This window comes from Pogona vitticeps, chromosome 2 (assembly GCF_051106095.1).
Source record: "Pogona vitticeps strain Pit_001003342236 chromosome 2, PviZW2.1, whole genome shotgun sequence".
In the NCBI taxonomy this organism is placed as follows: domain Eukaryota; kingdom Metazoa; phylum Chordata; class Lepidosauria; order Squamata; family Agamidae; genus Pogona; species Pogona vitticeps.
The window spans coordinates 228,788,335-228,805,637 of record NC_135784.1 but is presented as its reverse complement, the minus strand read 5'-3'; the positions used below and the strand labels follow the sequence as shown (position 1 = coordinate 228,805,637).

The 17,303-nt window shown below is 37.4% G+C and overlaps 1 protein-coding gene across 20 annotated transcripts in view; it reads left to right on the top strand.

The window, feature by feature from the left end:
- Positions 1-17,303, top strand: part of KDM4C (lysine demethylase 4C) — a 345,084-nt gene that overhangs the window by 285,480 nt on the left and 42,301 nt on the right. For 17 of the 20 annotated variants that reach the window (XR_013541488.1, XR_013541487.1, XM_072992136.2 and 14 more), the window contains 2 exons: positions 1,611-1,796; positions 2,779-2,949. Coding sequence is in view for 15 of the 20 variants with exons in the window: in XM_072992136.2 (XP_072848237.2) it covers positions 1,611-1,796; positions 2,779-2,949 (357 nt within the window). In the remaining 5 variants the exon portion in view is untranslated. Of the gene's footprint in view, positions 1-1,610; positions 1,797-2,778; positions 2,950-17,303 lie in introns of those variants that run through there. The other 3 variants (XR_013541486.1, XR_013541491.1, XR_013541490.1) reach the window with 1 other exon arrangement.

Here is a 17,303-nt window from a genome sequence, read left to right as displayed (position 1 = left end):
CACAAGAAGATGAAAACAAAAATGAAAACAAAATAATGGCCTGCAGATTGGAAATGTTCAATATGTATATTAAGAAATGACTGGTGTTCAAGCTGGATTCAGAAAAGAAAGAGGCTTTAGAAATCATATAGCATATACCGGTAATAACCTGGTTGCTAGAGAATACCAAAGATTTCAGAATAATATCAGTTTATGCTGTATGGGTTACAAGAAAAGCCTTAAATTCTGTTGATTATGAAAAATTGCATTCTAAAAGAAAGGGGGGCTTGCATTGTTTTATACATAACCTATACTGTGGACAAAAGGCTACTGTTAGGAAAAAATATGCAAGTAACAAAATGCTTTCCAGCCAGAAAAGGTGTCAGGCAAGGGTCTATTTTATCTACTCATCTGTTGATTCTATATGTAAATAACTAAAACTGAGTCTATTTGACTTTGGATAAAGACTCACCTGAAAAGACAATAATACTAGGAAAAGTGGAAGATACTAGAAAAAGATACAGTAATGTGAAAAAAGCCCATGTTTTAACTCACAACAATGAAAACACTCCAGCCTTATTAATGTGGAGCGAACAATCAGAGAAGCTTGTTTGTTGACAATGAAACATCCTCTAACACTTAACAACGATGTGCTGATTTATGTAGACCCTTTTGAAGTTTTCCAGGTAGAGAATGCTCAGAAGTGGTTTACAATTCCCTTCTTCTGGGGGCATCTTGAGACTATGCAGCTTGCCCAAGACTGGTTCTACTCACAGGCTGGCTCTGCTCACAGAAGGCACAGTGAGGAATCAAATCCCCAGCCTCTGCCTCTGCAGAGAGATACCTAAACCACTGACTTATCCATGAACGGTCATTTTGAACAATGAGCTCTTTGTAGCATTTAGTTTGATTCTGAGACTTAGCAGAGCTTAGGGAAGTGAATAGAATTTTAACATTTGCAAATCATCTTGTAGCTGTGGTTCCCAACCTTGGGTAACCCAGGTGTTCTTGGACTGGAGCTCCCAGAACCCTACACCACTAGCTGTGCTGGCTGGGGTTTCTGGGAATTGTATTCCAAATTACCCAAGGTTGGGAACCACTGTCCTGTAGCATTATGTTTGACAGCAAAATCTGCACCATCCAGACTTCCTCATATAAAGCTGGAGATTTCTGAAATTAATGATCAATTTCTTTGTCCCCTCTCCATATCAAATAAAATGTGGAAGTATAATTAAAATATGACGTGTGTGTGTGTGTGTGTGTGTGTGTGTGTGTGTGTGTGTGTGTGTGCGTGTGTGTGTGTGTGTGTGTATTCAGACATTGAACAGCTGGTAGAAAGGCTTCCTTTATTCTTCTCAAATCATGGCCCTAATATTACACCAACAAATGACAACACTAGCTTTAAAAATCCCCCAACGTAATTTAGTGTATAGAACAAATTGCTTTTTCACTAAACTCAAACAATTACTGATGTACTAATTTGTTCAGTTTCCTCAAGATGTACATCTTCTCATATCCTTGATAGTAAATTTCTCTGGATTAAAACCTGAAAAACGCATAAGCAACTAAACAACTTAGAAGGACAGGTATTTAAAGCCAAATCCATTGTGAATTTTATTTTATGCCTGTAGAAATGTATCTTCTGCAGACAAAGGATTAAGAAAATATCTGGTGCCTGCATCCAATGTTCCTATGGACGATGTCCAGCTTCATTCCACGTTACATGTGCCCATGCTGCGGGAGTGCTGATGGAACCAGATGACTGGCCTTATGTTGTCTACATCACATGTTTCAGGCACAAAATCAGTCAAACTGTGGTAAGTATTTGTGTTACTTAATTCTTGTATACCTTTTATCTTATTTGCATAAAACAGGATATGTGAAAAGCTCTTGCTGTCACAACTGATGTTTCCGACATGGAAGGAATGCCTTCTTCTAATTATGTGCTCCCTGGATTGTATACTTTGACACAAATATTTTCTCCTTGAAGAAGGCTTTATAGCAGATAAAAGGAGGGCTGAGGAGGAGGTAAACTGGGAGAGGAGAGGCCATGAGTGAAATCTGCCACTGTATCTTCCAAATGGATGGCTTTTAAAAGCACTTTTAAAACATCAATAAAACACTTAATGCCATACATATTACTGGGAATGGGATTTTCAGATTTTGTGGACTGTAGTTCCCAGAATTTGCCAGATACTCCCCCAGGAAGAATTCTGGAAGATATAGCCAAAATATTGCAGTTCATAGAACAGCTTTGATTATTCGATGTGGGCCACCATTGTTCACTTTTGAGGAAGAAGGAAACTGACGAGGTGTTGCTGGGGAGTCACAAGGTTTCCTGGGATGGGCAATTTCACTGTCCATTAGGATCTATAAATGGTACCTCTTAAAGAACAGCCTATCCCATGAGACATTGTGACTCCCAGGTAGCACAAAGACAGTTTCCTTCTTCTTGAATGGCAAGCAATAGCAACAGAGACCTATGTACAGTATAGCTAATGAAAGTTGCTATGTAAGCTGCAGGTTTTTGCCTGCATCTCCCAGAATTCTGCTTGTGAGAATTCTTAGTGAATTCTGGGAGTTGCAGTCCAAAACTTATGAATGTGTCATCCTTACATATTGCCCAATGTGAATCTCAACTAGAAACTTGTGTAAATATTTTTGAAAGTCTTACAGAATTCTATAAACAATGGTTTCCCCACATTATTGGCTACAACAGAAACCTTTCTATAGAGTTAACACAGTGTAACAAGCACAGTGCTTGAAATGACTTTATGTGTTTAATCCTTGCTTTTTAAGAAAACCAAACCCTTCGAGAAAGCTGTCTCAGTTGGGCAAACAGTCATAGCAAAACATAGGAATACACGATACTATAGCTGCAGAGTAATAGAAGTTACATCTCAAGTGTTCTATGAAGTCATGTTTGATGATGGTTCCTTCAGCCGGGACACTTTCCCTGAAGATATTGTGGTAAGTATTTTCAGAAATGAATTTTTTTTAGCTAAGTAACTAAAATTGAACTATTTCTTTTGACCTTTCAACTTGGATAATTAACTTAATATTCTGTTCATGTTTGTTATTTCTTCCTGCAAAGAATTGTTGCTTTCTCAGGGGCTTCACAGCCTTGTTTGTTCTAATTAGTATCTACCATTTCACCAAATGAATCAAAACTAATCTTCTAAAGTCTTTTAATTAAATAAGAAATACGCTTTAATAAAAGATATTAGAGTGGGAGTTGCACATATTGTAGCACATCTCTAAGATAATATAATAAATTTCCTTGATGAATTTTTTAAAAAAGTCTATTTAAATATGTAACAGACAGAATGGTTCACATGAATATAGTACAGTTACATGGTTACATCTCTTGATTTTGCATCTGTAAGATTCCATTATTGAATGATACTAAATGAAAAAGGAAAATTGGCATTGTTTACAGCATTTCATAACACACATTTGGTGCATGATTGTCTTAAGATGGCATTAAAAACGAAGATACTCTTGCCTGGGACTATAAACCTCTTTCTTCTGCAACTATGAAATGACAGTCTTCTCTTATGTGTTGCCGAGCCTGTATGCATTCTGATTTTGTGGCCGGTCCCTTTACACTTCCTAATCCAGAGAGTGTTCAGCCCTGGCCTAATGCTAGACCTCCTGTCAAATTCTTCAGGCTCCATTAAATCAGTCAGAGATTGCCAGATTGTGGCAGTAGCAAATGTATTCTTGAGGCTTCCTTCCTTTCTGTGTTGTAAAACAACCAAACAAAAACCATTTATGCATCCTGTTTCAGATGTTTAAAAATATGAAAAAAGAGATGAAAGAGTAAATGTCAAATCATTAAGGCATTCACCAGGCTGGGAGCTTGCTATTAACCTTGGAGCCAGCACACAGCTGCCCAAAATCGTATACAATTTTATTCAAATTATTCACTGAGGATTTTGTTTCTATTGGCTGCTGAATTGTTATATTGACACAGAATTTGGTACTTCTTTATATATATTATTGATGAATTGTGTTCTTGAGTCTTAGGCACTATCTGACAGTTTATGCAATTTGTCTCTGATGGATAAACCATACTCCTTTAGATATTTGCTGTGTGTATGTTTGTGTGTGTTCATTTGGCTATTAAGTCGTCACCAGATAGATTTGGCAGCCAAGACCCCTCTCTATCTATTGGACAATTTTTTGTCTGCCTCCGTCATATTTTCCTGGGATCTCTTCTTTTGTATTTAGATAGGTGTCTTTTTGGGAAAGATGGACTTTTATTGAAGTTTTGTATGCATTCTTATATACAAGACTTTAGCATTACAGTTGCATGCAGTGAGAATGTCATTGGCACATACTGTAAAACAGTCAGGTCAATATTTGGATTCTAGTATAAAACAGATAAGGTATTTCATTCCCATGGTAGGACTAGCAGCATCAGATTTTGAACATGGTGTTCCATTTGGAAGTAGGAATTATGAGTTTTTCTGAAAGTGAAGAACAGGTGTAAAGAGAATAACTATTGCAGCCAAGAAGATTGTTAATGGATAAAAAGGACCACAAGCATGTTGCTTGGTTCCAGTGTCCTTATTTGGCATATAGTACAAACAGATAAATAGTACTTGTCTAATTGCAGAGATAAAGCTTGCATTAGAAGTATGGAAGATTAAGATCATGCTGTGTGCAAAAATATTTAAGATTTTGTTTTGGCTCCCTGCAGTGTCACTGTGTAAGATACTGAAAGATGAAGAGAGGGATTGGGCAGAGTTATGGTTTCCAGCCTAGGCCAGTGTGCGGCAATCCTACAATATCAAGAAATGGCCTGAGCAGAGAGCAGGGTATACTAGGAAGTATGCAATCAAAATAATGCATTTTATGTTTCTCATAGATAATGCATATTGATCTCTGCCTCCTCTTACATTTTTTTTTCAGAAAGCAAATTTGCCCTTCAAATGTTATTAGCAGAGATTATCCTATTTCCCTTACTAAGTCCTTACTTATGAAAGGTCTAATGCCTTTTTGGAAAAATAACACCCGAAGTGGGACATTTTCAAAGCAGTATGTGAGGGATTTAGCTGTTCACATCCCACTGGTGATAAACGAAGCAATGCAGCTGAATTCCTGCTATGACCCTCTGAAATGCTACTCCTTTGGTTTGGAATTCTATAAAATTCATATTAATGATTGAGAATGCCTTAGTTAAGGGGCATCAGGATACTGCACAAATGGGAGCATATTATTCTTTAGCAGGATCTGCTTCTTTGTTTGCCTCTGGATCAGTGCTTGAGCAGTGGGAAAGAAGAGAAACTGCTTACCATCCAAGTCGGGTTGCTGATTTGGAGCTAAGAAGAAATGTAATCAGGTCTGGATATGCCTCAGTACTTCTAAGATAGTACAGAACAACGTATAATTGTTTGAAGGAAGCACCAAAGAACTCTCAGATTCCTTAGAGAAATTTTTCTGTGTTTTCATTTGATAATATACCTCTAGCATCAGTAACTGGGGTGACTTTTTCGAACTGCCTTTCTAATCCGTGCAATGTGCCTATCAGGTGTTAGTGCCACTGGGAGAACTTATTCATCAAATTCTTTGCAAAGGCAATGTTGCTGTGTATTGAAGAAGCTATTTCTCTAATCTGTTTCCTTGTTCGGCTAACTCACAAAGATAGCAAAGGTTTTCTGCTTTTGCTTTAGCCGCTGCACTATTTCAGTGTACTGTAGTTTGCAATTGCATGTGTGCAAGACAGACCAGCATTTCATGTGTATTCATATTTTGATTTTAAGAACCTATTAAAGACTTGGATGTTTCGGCAGGCCTTCTCTCCAGATTACTTTTGATTTTCTTCTCTCCTTTATTGTTTCCCTATTTTTAATTGTTGTTGTAATTATGCTGTTTTATGTTATTGTATTTTATCTCTGTTGTTGGCCGCCTAGAGTAGTCCACCACGACTAGATAGGCGGGATATAAATTAATTAATTAATTAAATAAATAAATAAATAAATAAATAAATAAATAAATAAATAAAAATAAAAATAAAAATAAAAATAATAATAATAATAATAATAATAATAATAATAATAATAATAATAATAATAATAATAATAATAATAATAATAATAATAATAATAATAATAATAATAATTGCAAGGAGAAAGAGTAGGTTAAGTAAAATAGCAGCCACCCCCTCGCTCCTAAAAGTTTATGTTTCTTCCTTGTCATCACCCAAGACAGGGAAAACATTGTTTCTGTTTGCAGCATGTATTTTGAATGTTACATTAACATGTGCTCAATGCAGTGATTACATGCAGTTTAAAAGGCTTAAATCAATGGAGTTGATTCATGAGTTCTTCTTTTTAGGATTCTCATTACGATGCCTGTGTCTTATCTGTGAAAAGTTAATAATTCTCTACGGATAATTATCATTCACATTTGATGATGGTCCCCAATATAGTGAAAAAAATATGAAATTCTGAAAGTATTTTGTTTGTCTCATAAGAAGAGCTGTGATGGATCATTATATTATATTAATGGATATTTTATTATAATATTATGGTTTATAAAATTTGGTTCACCTAAGCCATATGCAGCAATCCTTGGTCGCCTTCCTGTTTTTGTTTTTGTTTGTTTGTACTATTATCTGTGCATTTTTTATTATTTTAGTTTGTATGTTTTTCTTAATTATGTAAACTGCTCCGAGTAGTATTTCATTGAGTCTGGGGGTCTAGAAAATAAATAAATAAATAAATAAATAAATAAATAAATAAATAAATAAATAAATAAATAAATAAATAAATAAATAAATAAATAAATAAATAAATAAATATCCTCTGTGTAAATGTTGAAGCCCCCTCACCATAACAAGGTACAGGAATTCCAACACCACCCCTGGGACTACTCTGGCTAGCTCAGCAAAGGAGAGTGTTTTGCATCAGAATAGATAGTACAGAATAGTTAGAATCCCAGTTCAGTCTTGGACACTTGTTTTCAGATTCATCAATCTGAACTCAGACAAGTGAAACATAAGAACTGGTAAGGGGTGTAGCGGGCACACTGAAGCCTCTAACAACTCAGGCCTCCAGTATGTGCTCACTCCTCTTCTCAAGTAGCTGCCACCAGGTATTGCTGATCCAATACCAAATATTCACTGACACTTGTATTTACTTTAAAACTTAAACATGTTTATTTGATTACATAAAAGAAATAAGTAAATCACAAGCAGATAATCAATTTCTTTCAATCACTGAACTTTCTAATACACAGACCCTGCTCTCACTGACTCATTAACACACTGCCTTCTCTCTCAGATCTCTCCTCTCTCTCTCCTCTCTCCTCTCACACAATCTCCACCACATACCTCATACACCCTTATTTATATCCCAGCTCCTCCCCCTTTTGCACCACTTTCCGTCTCCTCATTGGCTGCTGTTCCACTGCTCAGCTGTGACGGACAGGTGAGGGCAGGGCTGAACGCTACAGGGGGTTGAAATTATGGTATACAACTGGAATTCTTCTTCTGTGCCTCCAAGCTTACTTCCTGCTGCAGAGAGAACCTAGGTGGACAAAGATGAGAAAGATTTGCCCTCCTCTGTCTCATTTAGCCAAATTTGTTTGATACTGACCAGGTCAGCATATTATTTCAGGATCAAGTCCTGGATGGCTTTTATTTATCCAGTAACTGATCTCTTAGACTTTGGATTGTACTATATTTCTGAAATGTCCACAGGACTTATTACGGGTACAAATATGTGTCTGTTCATGTTCTGTGCCATCTCCAAAATATCCAATGTGTTTATGTCCAGTGACACAGTTCAGTGGGATACATAGTAGTGTTCCATTAACCCAGTCTGTAAGCTATGGAAGTTAAGAGCAGCAAAAAGAGATCCATTACTACCTCAATCAAGTTTGCCAAACCAAGTAATTGTGTCACGGCTATTGACTAATTTTGTTTATTTATTTTGGTCTATCATTCATTTCTGAAATGGATTATTCCTCATACAAAAGATTGCAAATATGAATGGAAATATAAGGACTTTTCTTGCTTTTAAGAAAAAGTCACCATTGATACACAAAGCCCTTAACAGAATTATGCTGACACTAATGTAACTAAGTCCTTTCTCTTGAGGACTTGAGAGAGTCTTCAGTAAGAGGAGAAGGGTGAAGATTAAGCCCCATCATTCAGTGCTTTACATTCATCACCAGCCATTAAAAAAAAAAAGAAAAAAAGGAAGAGGGCCTTTTAGAAATGTGACAGGAAAAGCACATCAAACAGAACATTTCTAAAGACTGCTTTTGCTTTCCCAAATATACCTACATTTCACAAAACATCAAAATTATAATCTTTGGATCTCTTTGTAATGGAATTGGGCACATTTTCTTTCTTTTTAATTTTTTTAAAATTTTCCAACAAAGGATTTAAAAATATAGATACAGTGGTGCCTCGCAAGACAAATGCCTCGCAGGACAAAAAACTTGCAAGACAAATGGTTTTGGCAATGGGGTTGATGACTCACAAAACAAATGTTCCTATGGCTGTGCTTCGCAAGACAAATGTTTTCCATTTTTTGTTCCTGCCTCACGTTTGCTGATTTTTAAATGTTTTTCTATGATGTTTAAAAAGTTAAAGTTTTTGATTGAAATTTTTAAAATCATCTGGACAATATGTATGGCTTTAAAGAGCACTTAATAAACCGTTTGTAAACCAAATTTGACTTTGTTCTGACTTTTTTTGCCCATAGGAACACATTAATTAGATTTCAATCCATTCCTATGGGAAAACGCATTTTGCAAGATGAGTTTTTCGCAAGATAACATTAACCGCGGGATGAATTAAATTCGTCTTGCGAGGCACCACTGTATATAACACAATGTGCATTTAAACAGTAAGCATAAACTGTAAGAATCTCTAACCCTTGAACAATAAACAAAGATAATCTAAATGCAAAAAAGGGTCTAAGACTCAATCTAAAAGCAATCTTGTATATTGGAATAATTCTTCTGATGAGATCCTATCTATGACATCTCACTTTTTATTTCATTTTCTGTTCCTTTACTGCGGCACTTTTACTTTCCACCAATTATAAAAAAAGTTCCAGTTTAAATAAAAATGTGATTCTTCTCCCTTTAACCTCTTAGTTACTCTATCCATTTCTGCACTTTCTAATATTTTTTTAATGATCATATCATCATTTGGTGGATTTTCATCTTTCCAGACCTGTGCCCATATTAAACTAGCTGCTGTCAAAACATGTAGTATTAAATAATAGCTTTGTATATCTACAGTATTTGGTAGTAGTCCTAACAAAAATATTTCCGGTTTAAATTCTATTTCCTGTTTTGACATTTGCTTAATCCACATGTGGATTTTAGCCCAATGACTTTTTGCTCTGTAACAAGTCCACCATACATGATAATAACTTCCTTCATGATTTTTACATTTCCAACACTTGTTTGACATTACTTGGGAACATTTTTGCAAGTCTAGCTGGTGACAAATGCCATCTATAAAACATTTTATATAAATTTTCTTTGTAGGAAATTGTTAATCTTACCTTATAATTTTTTGACCAAAGTTGTTGCCATTTTTCTAATTCCATATTATAGCCAAAGTTTTTAGACCATTTTAACATTGTATCTTTAATTTCTTCATCTTGTGTATCCCAATGGCAGTACAAATTTATACAATTTTTGAATTTGTTTTTCTTCTGTAGTAAGTAATACTTTGTTAAATGTTGTATATTCTTTATAAAAACCTTTTTCACCACTTTGTTGTTAGGGTTATTTTGAAGTTCTAATTCCAATCTTTTATGTTCTTCTCCTTGTTTTCTCTTTTTATTTCTTTTAATTATATATGAAATCATAAAGCCATGGAATACTGCCTTAGCTTCATCCCATATCACCTGCAATGAAGAATGCTGTATTTTGTTTTCTTTAATGTTGCATTTCTTTTTAAACTTTATCTAGGAAGTCTTGTTCTTTCAAAATTGCTATGTTAAGGGTCCATCTTCCCTTTTGTTTTCTCCTTTCTTTCCAAATGATTTTAAGTGGATTGTGATCCATCCATGTGCTTGTTTGTATATTCATTTCATCAATTCCTGACCTCAAATCCATCATTGTCCATATCATGTCGATTCTAGACCAAGATCTATGTCGGTTCAAGTAAAATGTGTATTGTAGTTTTTCTCCATTATGTCCACGCCAGGTATCTTCTAAGCCCAACTATTCTGCCATTAGAAAAAACATTTTAGGTCATATCCATCTTTTGCTTTTCCCTTTGTGGTTCTTTTTATAATCCTTTGTTTGAGCAACTATAGCATTAAAATCTCCAATTAGGCAAATATTTTGATAGTTTTTCTCCATCAAAAGATTATAAAGTCTTCTATAGAACATTTCTTGTGCTTCATTTGGAGTATATATAGCAACTAACAGTGTTTTACTATTGTTGACTTCTGTTTCCACCATTAGGATTCTTCCCTCTTGACCTGCGTAGATAAATTTTGATTCTTTGGAAGTTTTTACATAAACAGCAACTCCCCTTTTCTTCTGTTTTTGATCATATTAGAAGAGATTACCTAATTTAGGGCGGAATTGGGCACATTTTTGTGATCATGCATTTGAACAAAAATGTCAATATAATAACAGGGCTATTTGAGGTGCTATTTAAAAATAAGAGTTCCACTCCCATAGATTGATTCCCTCCAGATTTCCAGAACTGAACCATGTACAATGGTGCCTTGCATTACGACGTTAATTCGTTCCAGCGAAATCGCTGTAGAACGAAAACGTAAAGCAAAAATAAAAAGCCATTGAAACACATAAAAACCTGGTTAATGTGTTCCAATCAGCTAAGAACTCACCGTCCAGTGAAGATCCTCCATAGGGGCAGCCATTTTCGGGTGCCTGTGCAGCGAAAAATGGCTCCTAAACACAGCGGGGAGCCATTTTGAGCATTCGGTGGCCATTTTGAAAACCTGACGATCAGCTGTTTTGATAGTCAGGAAGCGAAAATTGGTTCCCAAAATGGAACCGATCATCGCGCTGCGAAATCCCCCCATTCAAAACGGCGTTTTGCGATTGCTTTTGCGATCGCAAAAGCCTCATAATGCGGATTTGTCGTTAAACGGAGCGCCCGTCTTGCGAGGCACCACTGTATTAGCAGCCTGTGACTGTTCATCTAAATGTTTTTGAATGTATAGTTTACCACAGTAGTACAAAAACTGTGCCAGGACTAATTGATATATGATGAGAGAGCTGCTAGTGTGCTACAAGAAGTCTGTGAATGAAAGAAAAACTCTCTTATCCAATATAGTCAGCAACACAGAAGGCTGCCCATTGAATTTCTGGATCAGTTGGTGTGTTCAGGCCTTGCATGAAAATAAAACTTCTTTAGAGTATGAGTAACATATGTATCGAGTTTTAATTCAGAAAGAAATATGCATCAGGCATCAGAAAACTGGAAAAGGATATTTAAAAAATATTGCATAGAATGAAATACATCGTTTTGATTGTGTTTCCTTAGGTCCCGTCAAATCGCTTTTGGTTTATACTAACCCCGAAAGGGTTTTCAGAGTATGCCCAGGGTTTAAATCATTGTGACTGAGGTTTGGCTGACTGAGAATTGAACCCAGGTTCCCTGAATCCTAGTCTGAAACTCTAGCCACTACAGCACACTGCTTCTCATAGTTTTTATTCTGTCAGTGTTTGATTTTTTTTTTGCCTTCCCAAGATTTACATATGAGAAATTATGTATCTGCTGTTTGCAATGCTAAGGAAGCATGTGGTTTTCTATTTTCTTTAGATCTCACCCCCCAGATGCTATGTGGAGATGCTTCCTACAGTTAAAAAAAGACTGATACAATGTTAACAGAAACATGCTAATGATTGTTATGACAGATTAACTCAAGTAATTGGTTGTGATTATGTGTGTCATGTACGGTTCTTGTAGGTGTAAAAACCTGTGAGAAAAGGGGAAAATAGAGGAAGTTCTTTCCTTTCACATGTTCACTTTTTTTTAATCTGACCCCTCCCTTTTTTCTGCAGGGACTGTATCAATTCTTAGTCCTAATTAGAATAGTCCCATTGGAATCAGTGGGGCATGTAAGTAGTGAGCCCAATTCATTTCATTGGTTCCTCTTTAGATGAAATTAATAATGGATTTGCCAAGTCTTCGTATCTTGAAACATTTCTAATCCTGCTGTGATGTGATTATTAATGTACTGTAAGTGACATATTCCATTGAATTATTATTTGTTTTGTAGTCTCTTTTTACAAGCAGGTTAAACATGCCAGTCTCCTTGTTCCCTAATTTGGAATATTCCTGTGAACAAAAAGGATAGATTGAACATACCGAGTTTACTACATGCTTCACATCAGTATTATCAGTATGGATGTGATACGTGGCTGTAGAAGAAATTATGATTAAGTGTATCAGAGATTATATAGCAAAGTGGGAGAATGGCAGCTGGTGTGGGGAGCAGAAAGTGATCTAACAGAATGAGACAGAAACACACTTGAGCAGTTCCTGTTACTCTTTAGTCAGTGGTCTTTACATTTAATACTGAAATAGTAGTTTCGAAACATCAGTACAGTAGCTCTTGTTCAAGCAATTAGAATCACAGCCGCATTCAGTTCTCTTATAACAGATTTCCTGTGTCTAGTCTAGATTTCATTTTCCCACCAATTTTAACAATATGAGTAGCTAAATTGTACTAGTCACCCTCTCATTTCTGCCACTATATCTTTCTATGATAAGTCTGTTTGTTATTGACTTATTAATATGAATTACAGTGGTTGTGTGCTTATGAAAACAACCACTTTGTAAGCATAAGTGTGAAAGGTTAATCACTCACATCCAGTTTCTAATGTAATATACAGTATCGTATATTAAGCTTAAGCAGAATGGGCAGTTTATATTTAGTATGTTAACTGTATGGATTTGCTGGCATTTCAGTACAATCCTGAGGGGATACTCTTCCTACCTCAGGGAGCCCCAATGCAGTCACCCTTACAACTCCACTACAGGAGCCCTTCTTTCCCCTTAGATTTTAAACAGCACAAGCTGACTCTTTGTGACAGTTCCCTTATCCTCCTCTTGCAACCCATTCTTATATTAAAGCTGTACTGCAGTTATCATTAGATTCTTTCTGCTCTGGCCTTCTCTCACACACGAACATGAAAGACTTTCAAAAGTCTGTTTGACTTTTCCTCTGCTACCACAGCCCTAGGAACGGCAACCCAGTATCATCCCAAGGACTGGCAAAATGGGTTGTAGAGATGATCTAGTTAGCTTATAAGATGACCTATTTACCAATACTTCGGGGTATTAAAAGCCACTCGACAAGGGCTGTTGCAGCCTTGACTGCTGCCTGAAGAGAACTGACTTTGCTTGACGTCTGCAAGCCTGCAGCCTGGTCCCAGCCATTTGCCTTTGTCAAGCATTGTAGACTGGATGTGCATTCCTAGCAGGATGCTTCTTTCAAATCAATGATAGTGTGACACCTCTCCTCTGGTAAGTGAGCTTGCTAGTCATCCATGTATGTGATTCATGGAGACCATAATGAATAAGGATAGGTTGCTTACCTGTAACTGTAGTTCTTCTAGTGGGCATCTGTGAATTCACAAACCCCGCTCTTTTCCCTGATGTCAGTCACTCTCAGCTTCCATCTGAGTAGCAGATGGAGAAGAACTTTTAGAGAGCTAAAAGTCATGCACAGTGACGCTAGAGGAGGGGGGGAAATGCTTCTTTTTAGACTCTAGAAAGTTCTGAGGCTGCGTGCACAGGAACCATATGTGTTAAATTATAGATGGCCATTGTAAAGAACTACAGTTACAAATAAACAACCTGTCCTTCCTCATGTAGTATCAAATTGAACACTTGTCGCATACCCCCAGTGACCCCTGTGCGTTTTGCCTCTCACACAAGTTTACCTTTGGGCACGACTTGCACTTTTCCACTGTTTCGCTGCCACCAGAGGATATTATCCTCACTATATCAATTAAGAATCTCACACTCTTGCTGCCAAACAAAACCAGGTTAATTTAAGGATAAATAAGTGAATCAAAGAAGGAAAATCATAGGTGTTCTGTTATCATTCATTCATTAAACGTGGATTTGATAACATGTACTTGTATTCATTGGCTTTAATCACGATCTCAGTATATTTTCTGCCTGTCAATGTACAGTGGTGCCTCGCTTAACGATGTTAAGTGGTTCCAAAAAACACATCGCTATGGGAAAACATCGTTAAGCGAAACGCGTTTTCCCATAGAGATGCATTGAAAACCGGTTAATCTGTTCCAATAGGCACGGATTGCCGTCCTTAAGCAAAAAAACCCATAGGAAACATCGTTAAGCAATACAATGTTTCCTCCATTGGAATGCATTGAAGCCTATTCAATGCATTTCAATGGTTTTGCAATGTCCATTTTTGCAAATCTAAGTGTGTCTTAGAAGGTTCAAAAACTGTTTTAAATGCTTGGAATCGTTAGTGCACCTTCTAAAACGGGTGCAAACTTAATTTGGCTTTGATCTGACTTTTCGTTAATTTTTGCTGAATTTTTCCCCCCACCAACTTTTGACAGCTGTCAAAATTTGACAGCTCCATGCTTTCCTATAGTGGAGAAAAAAATTCACAAAAAATTAACGAAGACTCAGAACGAAGCCAAACTAGGTTTGCACAGGTTTTGCAAGGTGCTGTAACGAATCCAAGCATTTAAAACAGTTTCAGAGTCTTCGTTAATTTATTGTGAATTTTTTCCTCCCCCATAGGAAACAATGGAGCTGTCAAAAGTTGGGCTCCATTGTTTCCTATGGGGGAGGAAAAAATTCACAAAATATTAATGAAAAGTCAGCAACTGTTTTAAATGCTTGGTTTCGTTGGAGCTCCTTCTATATTGTGTGCAAACGTAGTTTGGCTTTGTTCTGAGTCTTCGTTAATTTTTTGTGAATTTATTTCTCCCCCATAGGAAACAATGGAGCCCAACTTTTGACAGCTCCATTGTTTCCTATGGGGGAGAAAAAAATTCACAATAAATTAACAAAGACTCAGAACAAAGCCAAACTATGTTTGCACACGATTTAGAAGGTGCTCTAACGAACCCAAGCATTTAAAACAGTTGCTGACTTTTCGTTAATTTTCTTGTGAATTTTTTCCTCCCCCATTGAAATGCATTGAGCCCAACTTTTGACAGCTGTCAAAAGTTGGTTTCAATGCTTTCCTATGGGGGAGTACAAAAGTCACCAAAGATTAACGAAAAGTCAGATCAAAACCAAATTAAGTTTGCACACGTTTTAGAAGGTGCAGTAACGATTCCAAGCATTTAAAACATTTTTGAACATTTTAAGACACTTTTAAAATTGAAAAAACGGACATCGTTAAGTGAAACACGGGACCTAAAAATGCATTCGCTTTGCGAAGCATGGTCCCGAAATCGCTAAGCGAAAATCGCCCATAGGAAACATCGTTAAATGATGCATAGAATTCTTTTTAAAAAACCATTGTTAAGCGAAAACATCGCTAAACGAGGCAATCGTTAAGCGAGGCACCACTGTACTTCCAATTCCTTTTCTTTAATACTCTCTAACTAACCAACTGTTCATTATCCTGTCTAAACACACCACAGTTTTCTCTCTATCTCTCTAAATGCTTCACCATCTTTTTCCTAACTCTCTCTGTCTTTTTCTAACTGCCTCTCTGGCACTCCCAGTTCCCTTGACTCCACCCCCCTGTCCTGTCATAGGCTCCTGCATTAGAGCTCTAAAATGACTGACAGGAGTGATGTGTGGGCTGTCCGCCACAACACTGCACATGTAATCTACACCAGTGGTCCCCAACCTTGGGCCTCCAGATGTTCTTGGACTTCAACTCCCAGAAATCCTGGCCAGCAGAGGTGGTGGTGAAGGCTTCTGGTTGTTGTAGTCCAAGAACATCTGGAGGCCCAAGGTTGGGGACCACTGATCTACACCACATTTATTGTGAAAGGGTCTAGAGTAAAACAGACTGCTTTGGAGAAACTGGGTGAAGAACTAAAAGAACATATTAAGTTTCTGATTCTTTCTTCCCAAAAGAAGATGAAAATGTTTTTTTCTCCTTCAGATGGTGGCATTTTATCATGCACACCTCAGAGCCTTTCCTTCAACATCTTTCCCTATTTTAAGCACCAGTGCAAAAGAAGCCCTGTTTTGTTTACATACAGTATATCACAGAAGTGAGTACACCCCCTCACATTTCGTAAATATTTTAGTATATCTTTTCATGTAACAACACTAAAGAAATGAAACTTGGCTGCAATGTAAAGCAGTATGTATACAGCTTGTATAACAGTGTAGATGTGCTGTCCCCTCAAAATAACGCAACATACAGCCATTAATGTCTTAACTGTTGGCAACAAAAATGAGTACACCCCTAAGTGACAATGTCCAAATTGGGCACAAATTGTCTATATTTTGTGTGGCCACTCTTATTTTCCAGCACTGCCTTAACCCTCTTGAGCATAGAATTCACCAGAGCTTCACAGGTTGCCACTGGAGTCCTCTTCCATTCCTCCATGATGACATCACAGAGCTGGTGGATGTTAGAGACCTTGCGCACCTCCACCTTCTGTTTCAGGATGCCCCACAGATGCTCAATAGAGTTTAGGTCTGGAGACAAGCTTGGCCAGTTCATCACCTTTACCCTCAGCTTCTTTAGCAAGGCAGTGGTCGTTTTGGAGGTGTGTTTGGGGTCATTCTCATGTTGGAATACTGCCCAGTGGCCCAATCTCTGAAGGGAGGGGATCATGCTCTGCTTCAGTATGTCACAGTACATGTTGGCATTCATGGTTCCCCCAATGAACTGTAGCTCCCCAGTGCTGGCAGCACTCATGCAGCCCCAGACCATGACACTCTCACCACCATGCTTGACTGTAGGCACGACACACTTGTCTTTGTACTTCTCACCTGGTTGCCACCACACACGCTTCACACTATCTGAACCAAATAAGTTTATCCTGGTCTCATCAGACCACAGGACATGGTTCCAGAAATCCATGTCCTTTGTCTGCAGCAAACTGTATGCGGGCTTTTCTTGTGCATCATCTTTAGAAGAGAGTTCCTTCTGGGATGACAGCCCTGGAGACCAATTTGATGCAGTGTGTGGCGTATGGTCTGAGCACTGACAGGCTGACCCCCATCCCTTCGACCTCTGCAGCAATGCTGGAAGCACTCACATGTCTATTTCCCAAAGTCAATCTCTGGATATGATGCTGAGCATGGATACTCAGCTTCTTTGATCGACCATGGTGGGGCCTGTTCTGAGTGGAACCTGTTCTGTTAAACCACTGTATGGTCTTGGCCACTGTGCTGC